The sequence below is a fragment of the Lissotriton helveticus genome, chromosome 5_1 (assembly GCF_964261635.1).
Source record: "Lissotriton helveticus chromosome 5_1, aLisHel1.1, whole genome shotgun sequence".
Classification (NCBI taxonomy): Eukaryota; Metazoa; Chordata; class Amphibia; order Caudata; family Salamandridae; genus Lissotriton; species Lissotriton helveticus.
This window is the reverse complement of record NC_136065.1, coordinates 1,879,871,660-1,879,886,539: the sequence shown is the minus strand read 5'-3', so window position 1 is coordinate 1,879,886,539 and position 14,880 is coordinate 1,879,871,660. Positions and strand designations below refer to the sequence as shown.

The 14,880-nt window shown below is 44.4% G+C and overlaps 1 protein-coding gene across 1 annotated transcript in view; it reads left to right on the top strand.

Annotated features, from left to right (window-relative positions):
• PSME3 (proteasome activator subunit 3) overlaps positions 1 to 14,880 on the top strand; it is a 294,102-nt gene that overhangs the window by 112,670 nt on the left and 166,552 nt on the right. The window contains exon 6 of the mRNA XM_078645347.1: positions 4,088 to 4,200. Within this exon, the coding sequence (XP_078501473.1) occupies positions 4,088 to 4,200 (113 nt within the window). The remainder of the gene's footprint in view (positions 1 to 4,087; positions 4,201 to 14,880) is intronic.

Sequence of the window (14,880 nt, the reverse complement as noted above, 5' to 3'; positions counted from 1 at the left end):
ATATTATGCTGCTAAGTGGAAAAGGTTCATCCATTACTGTACATTGAGATATGCTTGCACTTAGCCACAGTGGCAGCAGACCTTCAAAGCGAAAAACATTCCTCCCTCTTTAAAATAGTGGTCGTTCTTCTGTGAGGATCTAAAGATGTTAATGTGAAGGCTGTTTTCTTTCTCTTCACTATAAATGCATTAGAAACTGGGCTCATGGTAACAAACTGTTTATACTGTCCTCCATCTTTCATTAATGCCATAACCTATCACATGACTACTATTTCTTCTAAATAAAGAATTGCAAGCTTAACACGAATAAACTGGGTGTTCCCAGAGACCCTTTCCACACTATACCTAACCAAAGACATCCCAAATGTCTCAGGCTTTCGTCAATGTATCCACTAGTATGCTCAAGTGAACTCTACGAGTGACTGAAATCCAATGAAATACTTCCATGAGAGAATCCCTGAACGTTTTCAGTAGTAAATTGTTTCTTCTGGCTGGTTCCTTATTGGTGCACCCTGCGAACCATGTTCTTGTGTTCTTGTGTAGAATGTATGAAAATCTTTCTCTAAAAGTCCTATAAAATGATGTATAGTTTCTGGAGCATGGAACCCTTTGTTCGCCCCCCCCCCCTTTAGAAGGTGAATTTCTGCCGGACCTATAGAAGTGATCTGAGTTATTCATACATTTTGCTACTAAACTTACTGATGGCATGTTTCATGCATTTTGCCCAACAATGTTATATAAAAAATTTCAAACTGTAACCTGCGTCTGTCAGTCTTATAAGTGTTTCAGCATTGCTTATTGAATTTGATCATAATTGCATTGGTGGCTGGTCCAATTGAGGGAAAAATAACTGTCTCAACCGGTATTAGTTCAAAAGGCAATTTTACATGTATGTACAAGACATTACAAGGAAAGGGAGACTTGTGGTTCTTTGTAAGATGTGCTCATGGCATCTATTTAAAGTAGGGAAAAATTTAAAATACAATACAGTCTACATTTCAGCGTAATTTGCGGCGCCGTCACAACTATGGTTCACTTCAAATGTCTGTAAAACTGACTACTCGGTGTTAATAACTCAATGTGAACCATATATTCTTGTATAAATCAGTCCCCCTTTCACATTGCGCCTTCCGCTGTTTTCTCTCACTAGTGCCATCACCTTCGTGTGTCACGACACCCTAGTGCACGAAGTCTTAAGGTTGCCTTCGCTTTTTTTGCCTATAGTGCCGATTCAACTGTATTGTATTTTTATTTTCAATTTTTCCCTACTTTAAATATGATGCCTTGAGCACGAACCACTAGTCTCCCTGCTTCCTTTCCTTGTAATATTTTTTACATACATGTAAAATTGCCTTTCTAACTAATACCGGTTAAGACGTTATTTTTCGCTTACGCACCCAGATCTCAACCTGGTCTATGGGTTATACTCCGGTTTCTCATCATATGGTCCAATTGAGGAGCACCAAGGTCCTTATTGGGACTACACCGTCCTAGACCTAGCCATCGGGGTGCCTTTTGGTATGATAATTTAATACAAGTTTGCATGCTGACATCTGGTAGCGGTGATAGTTCCGCCTATTGCAATTCTTGTCTTGCAAAGTTGCTCTCTTAATCTCCATCTCCCACTGGCGCATTTGCTTTTACATTCCAATAGGCATTTATTCCATTTCACAAAGATAGAATAGTTGTTTGCACCAGCCCCAAATTTATGCCCAAGGTTATTTTGCCTTGTAGGCCACAACATTGAGCAAACAGCCTGCTTCCCACAACCAGAGTGGTCTGTAGCAGAAAGAGCCCTAGACACTCGATGTCGAACTTTTTACATACTACATTGGAATGTCTATGCAACTTTTTGTAGCTATTGGCTAGCCATCTTTAAATCTAACACAAGGAGATGATGGACGGAGCGCTGAAACTTTTCAGACTCACCCTCCCTCAGTTATAGATCTGGATTGAACCCATCGTCATTCTTAAGCTCTCTTTCCACCCCAGTTCAGACATAGCTATATGCAAATCAGTCTTGACCCTGTGCCTCATTGGAACAGTCCAGCCAGAACTACCAAACCATGTCTTCCCTGGACCAGATGCAAGCAATCTGGGACCGGTTTCGGGTAAACAGCCCTCATCATCTGGGTTAACTTTAATACAGTGGCAAAATGAGCAAGAGACTTGCCCACGCTTGGGCATACCCTGCCAACTTGGGGGCGAATAAAGCAAACACAAGGAGATGATGGACGGAGCACTGAAACTTTTCAGCCACTCGCCCCCCACTCACAGATCTGGGTTGAATCCATAATCCTTCTTTAGCTCACTTCGCCACCCCAGTTAAGGCACTTTAAAGCTGGCATTGCCAAGTGACTAGTTAAGTGCATTTAGACTTGCTTTGACAAGGCTAAGCACACACACTCCCTGTGCCCGCTAGAGCCATCTCTACACAAAGGACACCACTATAGCCATTTTTGAGAAACATCCCTTTAAAGGATATCTTCAAAGCTTTGTATTTTTAGTGCTTCACTAGTGTGACGTTGTTGCATGTCAACATGCCTTACTTGGCCAAGCAATCTTGGGACCATGTCATACCTTGACAACACCTACTTGCTAGCCAGCACTTTGGAGAGAAACTGCTGTATAGCGTTTGCAGAGCATGTGTATCTAGAGCTACACCTACTACGAACAGAAAATGTTACTTAAATATGTCACCATTGGTTTGTAGGGTGTATCGCTGTAGATTCATAAGTGGCCACCCTCCTCTCCAGAAGGAAAGTGCCGGTCACCGATTTTTAATTTTTTTCCATATGCTTTAACTCTGTTTACTTTGCACACCACCTTTTTAGACACCACCTTTTTTGACACCGCACTCCAATCACCCTCTCAGCAGAAAGCAATCGGAGATGGAGACAGTGTGCTGGTCTATTGTGCACAACGGGTCTTATGACTATCCCGAAGAAAAACAAGTTACAAATGTCTGTGGCTAGCACTAGATGCAGAGCCCATGGATCTGCTATGCTACACGCAAATAGTTGTAAGGTAAGTAACTTGTTCCTTCATTTGGGTTGGTCCTCTACCACTTTTGGGTGGACTGAGGAAGCAATTTAGATAAATTTACCACCTGCCTTAACAATGTCACTTCACCTCTAAGCACATCCCTTTGCTCCATGTTCTAAAGGGTGTAAATGGATGTACCTCTCCACCTAGGTGATTCATACGCATGCATACCTGCATCACTCTTCATATGGTCTCCAACAATCCTATGTAGGCTCAACACTTATTACACGCGTTATGAGCAATCCATGCCACACATACACAAAACCAAAACTTGGGTCAAAATGCACTTGCCGACTCCTGTCTGACTGCATTTAGTGCTCAAGTGCCCTAACCGCAAAGAAAATATGCTGCTTGTACATAATAAATGCAATTTAGTGGTTCTCCAGGGGTAGGCAGCAGTATATAAATGCAGAAAGAATGTGGTATAGCGAACTTTTTTAAAAAAAAAATAATTATTTTTTAACACCAGCTGCAGTCATTTTACATTCATTTGCCAGTGGGACCAGATTAGTACTTAGCTCTGCTATCGTCTCTTAACAAAGAATTTTCACTTCTGTTGTCCATGTAAACTACTTCACATTGCTCTTTGGTGGTGGAGGAACAAGCAGGACATGGCATTTTTTTAGTACTTAATTTGTGCTTCTTGTGGGCACCGGAACTCTTTTGGGGGACCAAACTTTTTGTTATCTTCTAACTGACCTATGGCAAGAGGGAGCCAGACAAGGAAAGGAGTAATGGAATACAACATCGACAATGTTAGGAAGAAGATTATTTAATATATATGGTGGTAGGAAGTAAAGGGTATTTATTTATAAAGGTTTATATGCAGACATGTTAGTTTGGAAACCCTAGCATGCTGTAATGTTGGTGGCGATTTCCTAAAGTAGAACTTTGGGCCTTATTTATTCATATTCGTTATTTAACTTTTTAATTTTTTTACAAATGAAGCACTGTCCTGCTCACTGAAGCTGTCTATAATGCAGACACTTTGCATAGCATTCTCATAAACTTTCTTTAATTGTAACTTTTCTTCTGACAATAGGTACGAAAGTGTTTGTGATGCCAAATGGAATGTTGAAGAGCAACCAGAAACTTGTGGAAATCATTGAGAAAGTGAAACCTGAAATCCGGATGCTCATTGAAAAATGCAACACAGTAAGTGTTTACCAAGTGATGGCATTATTTCATTTTATTGTGATCTACTCCCAATTTAATGTTGGCATCCTAAAAATGGGTTGTTCCGTAGCTCATCAACTCCCATTGTTTTGTGATATCTATGTATATGGTTTTTTTGGGGCATTTTTTTCCATAATGCAGATTGTTTTGAATGAATGTGCTATTGACTGAAAACTTCCTTTGCTCGAAGCACTGTCATTTTAATTTGTGGGCAGAAGTTACTTCATTACAAAGAGCTAAAGTCCTGGGATACAGGTAATATATAACTGGATAAAGTGGAAATGTAATGGGTAGGTTCTCTAGAAAATGGGAATTAAGGTGTAGCATATTGGGTTGACCCTGCTGTAGTTAAACTCCTGCTAAAACGCCAATTTTTGCATGAGGAATATGCTTATATTTTGAAGCTCAGACCACTGTACAGATAGTAAGCAACCTCTGGGCTAAGGCAGACACATTAGATTTTGGCTTTAAGGCAGAACAAAAGGGTAGCATTATCATGAAGCAGTAGTGCCTGAGAGGTGGCTCATGAGTGGGAAGTATTGGGCAAGATGCAATTGAAATGTTCATAGGAGTGCTTGCATTTTAAATGGAAAGAGGTCACAAGAATATGTAGGAGTAGCAGCCAAAGTGGAGATGAGGCTGACAAGATGTGTGATGATAGGGGTGTTAAAGACTCTAATGCAGGTACAAAGATTCTTGTTAATGAAATGGGAAGTTCTTCTCCTCTAGGCAAAGGCAGCAAATAAGCTTAGCAAGGTTAAGAATCTAGTGATGGGTGGGATAGAAGGTCAGTAGACATCAGGTGGTTAGGGAATTTAAGTACTGTGGGAAAGAAAGCAAGAAAAAACAGCCTTCTGCTAAGGACGTGGTCTGCAGCGCTAGAGCACCTACTGGAGTAACTGCTCCAAAACTACAGGAGTTTAAAATTCTCAATATGATAGTATGCTTCACAGGTGACTCCACTGAGTTTAGTGCTATTTTCTCTACCTTATACTCTGTACCTGTAGAAAAGTTATTCTTTTGAGCTATGGCCTGTTATCTCCTGCATTAAAATCCTTTTTGTTTTCAGGTTCTTGTTTGACATTTTGTGACTTGCATGCCTGAACTATGTTTTAAAAAGTGTAGTTATTTCGTGAAGTTCTCTTGATCCGCTACTTCTTATTAGCTAATTGTATCCTTGAAATTGGTTTTCCTTTATTTTGGCACTGGTCCACTGTATTGGTGGACTTCAGCCCTTAAGACCCAGACTTGCGCCTCCTCTTTCACGACCTCATGGCTCTTCTATTTGTATATGGTTGGATGTGGGAAATATGGAGCCTGAACTGCATGTAGTACTCCTGTATAATCTTTCTAATGTTTATTGCTTTCTAAGAAATTTCCTTTATCTGCTACTTCTTATATTAGTTGGTCCATTTTTGTTCGCCCAGATTTCTAACTGCCTGTACATGCTTATGTTGGTCTGATTGTAGACTAAACTACAGGTACATTAGCAGCCTCTACTAGCTGAATTGGCCTCTGTGCAAACCAGGTTTATTAGAATTTGTCCCCTGGATCTTATGAGAACAAGTTACTCGGTGTAAACTAGCCATAGAAATTCTCTGTCCTTAGCTATGCTCTCAATTACTGTTAACCATAGTTGCAAATATTAATAACTGCCCATTCTGTACTAGGAGCTACAGCGCAATTTTTCCATAGTCTAGTCCTCCATGAATTGAATAGCTGGTTGGTTCTCAAGTGCCCATCTTGCCCTTGGTATGTAGCACAGATAAATAGTTTAGGTATCCTAAATGGAAGTTTGAATGTTCCTGGCAAGTCACTTGTTCCCAGGAACCCAATGCCCATCACATGGGACATCCGTTCCAGTTATTACCTTAATTGTTCCCAAAACGTCTTCCAGAATCCTGCTTGCTCAACATTTCCTTCCGAGTTGGACTTCCTGTGGCACACCTTCCTTGTCAGCACTTAAGCATTTCTCTAAATTGTTTTCTATACCTTATGTTTGAGCGTTCTCATTCTCACTCTGTAAAACTGTGCTTTGCTCTCTAAAGGTAAGACTGTCTCGGCAAGTCCATATCACTAGGCAATATGGAGAGCTTTACCTGTTGCTGGGTTTAGCTTTGTTCAGCTAAAGGGACCTTCTTGGAGCAACAACAAAAAAACTTCACTACTGTCAAGAAGCACACCTTCCTGACTTCTGGCACTTAACATTTAAAATTGCTAGCCTGCTGGTGTGTTTGTAGGTTAGATCGAGATCGGTTGACTTTTAGTATGTACTGAACTAGTGTACAAAATGTAGGCATTTTGTTTGTTGTAGAAACTTTGCTGAAGAGACCTGACATTTTGCTGGTAGCTTTTGCGCCGGCTACCAATTATTTCGACCTAATTGCCTAGTCCTGAGAAGTGAGCATTTCCCCAAGTTGTAGGTGCTCCCTGCTAGCATTCTTGGTTGGAGTAGCCTCACAGCCCATGGAACTAAAGTTGGCAGCAAAGGACCATAATTCCTTTGCATTACTTGTGCATCAGCCTTCCAGGGTCTGATAGTATTTTTCAGTAAACCTATGATGAATATGACCTTGCCCACCCTTGTCTCTTGGCAAGTCTAACTGCTCTTGGGCTTTAAACTCAGGGTGGATGATGCCGTAAAGACTTTCACCGAATTACTGTCCTGCTTAGACCTAAATATGGAGTGTTAGCATCCTGCCCTTCTGGTTGCCATGTTTTGGACTTCACGTTCTCAGGTTGAAGTCTATCCTGTAGTTGATGCATATCTAATGGACTTCTAGCTGCAGATTCCTTAACTTGTGAATTCTCCCCAGGCGTCAGGCTGGATCCGTAAACCTCTCAGCAGTACCTCTGCTTGCCTGGGGGCGTTGTCGCATGTCTCCTTAACGACATTGAATCCGAAATCAGTGGATCCATTTAAGTCCCCTCCAGCACACTGATTACCTTTTTTAGGTCTCGCGACCTATCAATGCGCATGCGCATTGAGCGGAGCGAGAATTCAAGTGCTCAAAATACTCGTGAAACCAAGGGTTTTTTCGTGCGGTTTTCTTCGAGTTCACGTGAATCACGTGACCAAACAAGCACGCGCATCGGCCTCCCTCCCTCCTAATTGCATTTTTTCACGGCCGCCACCACATCAAAGGGCTTCTCCCAGTGTGCGCTCTGCGGCTTCTCCTCCCCTAATTATTCATGGCTGGCCGGCCGTACTTTCAGTTTCCCGGCTGCTCTTGTTTATTGCATCTTCTCGCTCTCTTTTTGCTCCCCCTTCATTTTCTCTCTCCCTCGCTCTGTTTTTTTTTACCCTTTATTTACTCTCTCTATCACCTTATTTCTCTTTCTCTCTTTCATTCCCCTTCTTTGACTCTCTGTTCCCTTGATTATTTCTCCTCTTGCTCGCTCTTCTCGGACTTCTCAGGCCATCTGTTTTTCTCCTCTAAGCAGGCTCGCTCCCCGCCCCCTGCTTCACGGACGGACTTGTTTGGCTTCTGCGGAAATGCACAATGGGGCCTCTTCCGATTGACCCCAGGCTGTGCAGAGTCGATGGCTGCCCGAGGCGGTGCAGAATTAGAGGCCGCCCCCAGAAGAGTCAAATCGGTGACAGCCCCCTGCAGGAAAAGCCGAAGGGGTTCTGTGAAAGTGCAGTTATTATTTTTTTACACGGATTTCTTTATTCATGTACTTGAAAATGTAACTGCTTTTTGCTTTTCTGCTTGGGGACTGACAATCAAAGGTGCCTTTGACACCATTTATTTCCAAACGATCTCCCTTTTTTTGTTATTTTAAATCATGAGGTTCAAAGCATTCAAGCATTGGCATAGCCAATAGGTCTCGCTTTTGGGACCTTCTAAGTGTTTAGCCATGCAACAGTTGATTTTGCTGCACCCTGGATATTGTGCTGTATAACTAAATACTTATAAGGTCCCAAAAGCGAGACCTATTGGCTATGCCAATGCTTGTCGTCTTTTTCTGCACTGCACGCGGATCCGGAGTAGCATCTCTGGCCATTTTTTGGCCTGATGTGGCAAATTTTACTTCTGAAACAGTGTCCCGCCTTCTATGCTCTCTGGGTTTAAATCCTGTGGGTCCTGTCTACACAGATGTCTGTTACAGAGCCACATTGTATTTGTTTGTGGTGCTTGTGCGAGCATAGACGCCCAAGAATATGATGCTTGCCAGCAGTTGAAGCGGACGGTGCTGTGGGAGCAACGAATAAAGCTCTTGATGGCTCGTGTCACGAGCTCCCTATTGCTGTGTCGGTCGTCTTCCTGGTCTGCAGTTAGTCTGTACAGAGGTTTTTCCCATTAGTCTCTTCATCCTGTGGTCGATGGCAGCGGTCCCAGTTTTTTGCTACCTCTCACGGTAAGCATTGTCGCAAGGGATCGAAGTTGCGGCCTTCTGTGGCTCCTTTGACTTGCAACGTGGATTCCGGGGACTCTGCACGCACTGGCACTGAACCCTCCGCTCAGATGTCACTCCCACGCCTTCCCGCTTTTCCTGAATCCGGGACGACTTGGACCCAGGTGCAACAGTATTTTAATGCTCATCTTGTCTTTGGACCCTGTCTTTCCGATGAAGCGCCTGCGGGCCCCAAGGAGGTGATAGGCGCAGACACTGTGACCTTGCTGGTGTGTTCGCCCTCTGCGACAGTGCGGGGGTCTTGGGCATGGTGGCGCTGGAACGTGGCCCCTTGGGGTTTCCTCCTGTGGCGTCAGATGACACCCAACACTGCGTCAGTGGTTCCTCCGGCGAATGTTATTGCAGCACTAGAGGGCTCCAAGCTGGCGTCGATGCACAACACTGTTGGGAGTCTTGCGGAGTCTGCTTCCCCCTGTGTCAGTGTCGCTGTTTGCGCCAACCGATGCCCATCAACTTTTTCGTGCCAACCTCGATACAGCGCAGCTCCACTTAGTTTACGGAACCAATGGTTTCAGTGGGTGCTTTACAGGAACAGTTGGTGAAGGACATGAGGTGAGCAACCAGTGCTTTTAGATCCTTCTATGTTGGACAGCTGGATTGCTGATCTGGGTGAAGAGAGCTGGTTAAAGTTCTCCCCTTCTACTCTTATCTCCTTCTGGCCTTGCCTCAGAGTTCAGTTCTTCTTTGGCAGAAGTCTTGAAGAGTGGCTGATGTCTTACAGTGGACTCTGCCTACAGTGGAGAAGTCGACAGATCCTCTTACGGAAGTTCTTCATCCTGGCCAGTCGGGGATTGAACCAGTGCTCCTCTTTAGTAAAGCACTTTCTGATATTTTATGGGGGACATGGGCTAAACCAGAGTCTGGTATGCTTGTTGACTGTATTATTGCCCACAAGTGCCCCAATAACCCCACTTGCCTTATTCTTCAGCCAAGTCTCCACAGTTTTGTGGATCAGGACGCTAAAGCTTCCCATGATATGGGTAACCGTCTCCATTCCCCACTTGACCAAGAATCCCGAAAGCAAGACTTGTGGAAAATGTCTTCTCTTCCTCTAGTGCACCTTTACGCTCCACTAACACAATTTGCGTCCTCTGACTTTTTTCCCAAATCTTGTGGGAATCCTTGGTGCAGCGATTGCCCTTGTTTCCAGAGGCTAATAGGAGCAAACAAAACCAGTTGATTTTGGATGAACGCCAGGCGGCGAGGTTGCTTATCAAGTGTTGAATGGACTCCTCTGATTCAATTGGTTGAGCCATGGTGTCTGCTGAAGCATTGCACCAGCATGCATGGCTTCAGACTTCTGGATTTTTAGACGCTGTCCAGTTAGTCTTACTTGACATGCTGTTTGATGGAGCTCACATATTCGGTGCCCATTCAGATGCTGCCTTATGTAGGTTTAGGGACAGCCGGGGACGTTCAGACCCTTAGCCTGCCCCATTCCTTTTTTTTCTCTTTTTTTCTCATTCTACAATCAGAAGAGGATGTCCCTGTTTAAGGTTCACCCCCCTTTCCTCTTTTATCTTTACAATGCTGTTAAGGGCGTTTTTGTATCAGTTCAATGGGGATACTGATACCAGGAGACTGACTGGTGTTTCTGCCTTGATTAACCCCCTCCCCCTGTTGTCTATCTTGAGACCCTGCATGGGGTCTTTACCTACCTGTAGGTGGGTTTTTGGGTTTTGCCCTGTTGTGGGAAGCCTCTATCACGAGATTTAATTAATCTTTCTGTGACATTGGTCACTTAAACCTAATGCTCTTTGTTCCGTTTTTATTAAATGCTCTTTGTTCCGTTTTATTAACTGTGTCTCTGGATTCTACTAATCCTGCCCTTTTACATGGGAAGCTCTGTTTCTTGGTTCCCAGTTTTCCTTTAGCAGCCTCTTGTCTAACCATTAGGTGTATTGGTACACAGCTTTTGGGTTACACTCCTTTAGAGCTTATTGCTTCTGCATCCTTCCATGCAGAGACTTAGTGTTCGATTTTTACAAGCCAAGCTTGAGGCATTTTCTGTTCGAGGCATACGAGCTGTAGCTCATATGCTGTGTATAGATCGCCATCTAGTGTTGAGTCTGGCTGTTTGCACTTATTTTTTTTCTACAAAGAAGTCTTTTCCAGTCACAAGGTAGGTGATTCCTCCTTTTGGTGATAGTGCGCATGGACATCAACTCCATTGTTTTTTTTCTTTTTTCCGCCATCTGGTTTGGATGTGAATTGTTGTGCTCCGATTCAGCCCCATTCTTCGGATCCCCCTTCGACACTCAATCCACTACCCTCGACTGTATTGTTTATCGATCGCATTTCCCATTCTCCGCGTATCGTTTACGCTCAACAACCTTCGATCGGAAGATTTGTGGAAGGCTGTTGGGCCTACCCGCGCCGGGTAGCAGTCGATGGAACTGACTCCATTCAAGTTCTGTCCAGCGTGTTGCGCTAAGTTTCCGCGCACCGACTTGCACAAAGTGTGCAATTTTTGTCTATCCCTGTAACATGACGAGAAGGACTGTGACGAGTGTCTGTTGGGATCGAAGAAGACGCTTGTGACCGTCTGGCTCGACGTCACAAAATGTACCCGCAAAGTGGCTCCACGCCAGATCTCCTCAGACGAGGCCAAACAAGAAGAATCACAAGCGCAGGAAGCCGAAAAGAAGGAGCAACTCCTCTCCGTGTCTGAAGCAGACTTCAATGCCAAAGACCTCACACTGGGACAACGGATCGCGAGTAAAGAGACGTCCTTCCCCTTCCATATCCCCCCCCCCCCCCCTTAAAAAGGCTCCGGTCCCTTCTCTGCCTTCAGGCCAGGGTTGACACCGAGAACAGGTTTAGAGCGCCTTCGAGTTCGGTGGTGAAACATAAACCGTCTACCGGCTCAGGTTCTACTCGTCAACACGCCGGTGCCGACCCGAAACCTTCGCTGTCGGAATGCGAACACCTTCTGGTTTCCGTGCCACTGGTGCATAAGGCTAAACCTTCAGAGCAGAAACGTTCGACACCAAAACCAGCGTCTAAAGAAAGTACCTCAACTAAAGAGCCTCGGACCGATATTCCACCTTCGGATCCGAAACTGCAGGAGATTGGGATTTATCGAGAAACCAGACCTATTCATGCCAAACTTCCTGAGAAGAGGAAAATGGGCTTACTAACTTCTCCACCATACATTCCAGCTTCTTCACCCATTGATCCAAATTTACTCGATACACGTACATTCTCCATCACCTGACCCACCGATACAGGGGATGGGGATCTAGATGAGTACACACCACAGAATACTGACCCATGGGATAATTATAATGCTGACCCTCAACAAGATATTGACCCGACATATATCCATCCAGACCTTCTCCTCCAGATGATCACATTGGATATATTGTGCTCGTTAACAGAACTGCACAATATCATGGAGTAGAGCTTCATGAAGAAACTTTAGAAGAGGATTTTCTGTTTGACACACTAAGTTCATCTCAAAGGGCTACACAAACCATAACTATGTTAAAGGGTATGTTTAAACATACAGATAGCTTTACAGAACCTGTAAGAGCTAGAATCATCACTCCTTGGGTAGAAAAAAGTAAAGATCTGCATCTGATGTCCCTGTAGATATCAAAGGCCGGTTACCCTTCGACTCTCTAGTTTCCATTGCTCGTAAAAGAGCTAATTTGCAAACAGGGGAATCCCCTCCTCCTGATAGGCCAAACTAATTGACGCTTCGGACAAAAGGGTAGCGTCACAAGCATCTAATCATTAGCGCATTGCCAATACTCAAGCACTATTGGCATGGTATGATAGAGCTCATTATGATGAGCTCAAAGCTCCTTGAATTTCTTCCTGATGAGCTTTAGTCTAGAGCTAGTGCCCTTATTCAAGAGGGTAAATTAATAACTAATATCTCGATCAGGTGTGCTCTAGATCAGACCGACACAGCAGCTCAGGCAGTAAACACTGGTGTACTGCTCCGTGGGCATGCTTGATTAAGAATTTCGAGATTTAAGCCTGAGGTACAAGTCTCTATTCTTAATCAACCCTTTGACAAAGAACACCTCTTGGGTCCAGAGGTTGATGCATCACTAGAAAAAAATGAAAATGGATACTGAAGTTGCTATGTCCATGGGGGCCTTACAATCGCCTTCCAACAGAGGATCCTTCCCTAGCTCATTTTACAGGGCTGGCTCCAAAAACATGTCTACAGACCATCCCTCCTCTTACAAGAGCAACAATCAATCGCCCTAAGAGGTTATTTTAGAGGTGGATATAGAGGAAACCACGGCATGGGAAGAGGCAGAGAACTCAACACGCACTTTCCATACATGCATTCATGGACATATTCGTTTACTACTCTTACTAACTCCATTATCACCCACTGAGGTAAAACAACCTAACGATGGAGTCGATGCCCATGTACACTATCACCGAAAGGAGTCCGCTACCTAATGACTGCAATCATCCGTAGCCAACACTAGATGGCGATCTATGCACAGCATATGACTGTACAGCACTACATGCCAAGAACAGATGCAGACTGGGTAAGTAGCATGTTTCCTTATTATCTCCTTTCAGTAATCACTCTTCTCTTGTGGAATGCAGGATGTTCCGTGCAGGATGGTCCGTCTTGTGGCCTTTGGTCATGCGCATCAGTATTGCGTTATGCTACCTCTTCTGGCTAGAGGCTGGATCTGGCAGTCTTCATGCAGACGTTTGTTGCCTACTGCACAACCGACCTGAATGTGCCTGCTCTTGTCCAATTCGGAAGCTCAGCAGGGTTGGCCTGGTTGTTATTCGAATGGGAGTCAGCCAGGGCTTTCCTGGTACTTTTCCCTTTCTGTTATGGTCTGTTATCCTCTATACCTCATGGCCGTTGCGGGATTATTGTATAAACCTATGATCTTTCTATTTATGTACCCTTTTTGGCCTTGCGGTGAGAATTGCTTGCCCTTATCTGTCTTGTGGGTGATTAGTCCACCTGGATCTCCAGTTGGTTAGGTCCCTGGACTATTTGTTTTCCTCATTTTGACCTTCTAGGTCTCGTATTGGTACATGTTTGTTTGACAGTCGTTCTTTCATGTCTATTTCCCTTGGAGAGAACGTGCTTGTTGGGATACTTCTAGCAGGCACACTGTTCTTGGAGGGTCGATCCCCTTTTTCACTTATCGCCTGGTACTCTGAGCTGGTTCCAGCTCCACGTGTCTTGGTGTGTGCATGGGTGCCCTTTGGGCTATGATATAATTTACCTGCATATATATTAGTAGGACAGTGTTTAAGTTTTTACATGTTTACACTATTGCCTTTATGGCTATATATGGTTTGCCCTGGTCTCTGCGCCTACGTGGTGCTGAGTTGTTTTGGTCTGGTATGATTACATTTTCCGTCTCCAGATCCATTTCTTTTCGTTACCAAAAAAGAGAAAAGAAAACGGGATGAGAGTTTTTTGCCACAGAAGACCTACTTATTAATCGTTTGGTCTATACTTCGAGGCATATGAGCTGCAGATCCTACATTTTGCAATAGATCGCCACCTGGTGTTTGGCTCGGATGATTGCAGGTTGTTGTCTTCTTGGAAGAAGTCTTTTGTAGTCACGAGATAGGTGACTCCTGCCTTGGACAATACTGTGCATGGTCATCGACTCCATCCTCAGATTATTATTTTCTGCCACTGGGTTCGGCTGAAAGTTTTCTGCTCCGGCTAGAAAAATACTTTTTCTGTTTTTTTTCAAAGCGAGAAACTTCAAACAAACTTCTTTCGACGTCGAATAGACTTTCGACATCACCAGCTACATTCCGGTGCGTCGACGCGGGCCGCTGGGCCCATCGGCGCCATGCGGCCTACGCCTCATGGAAAGAACTCCATTCAAGAGATGCCCGGTATGTCGAGCAAAATTCCCTCATAGCGACCATCTCTCGCCAGAACACGACTAGTCTACCTGCACAGCCTGTGCCTCCTTCCGATCGAAAAAGACCATTCGGGATCGGAGGGCCCGTCGACACGAAATGAGATCCGCACCAGCACTGGAGGCCATCTTTGAAGAGGAGATCGTCGAAGAAGACTTCTCCGAGGACGAATATCCAATCCAAGATATCTCAGAGGACGAGGCTCCACTCGGCGCAGAGGAGGACTCGCCTGATCTCCAGATAATATCGGGAGCAGAGGATTCGGACGATTCGATCCCATCTCGACAACCCGTGAGTACATCTGCCCCTGCACGACAGACCGTACCCAAACAGAAGGCAACGGTCAGCACTCCGCCCATG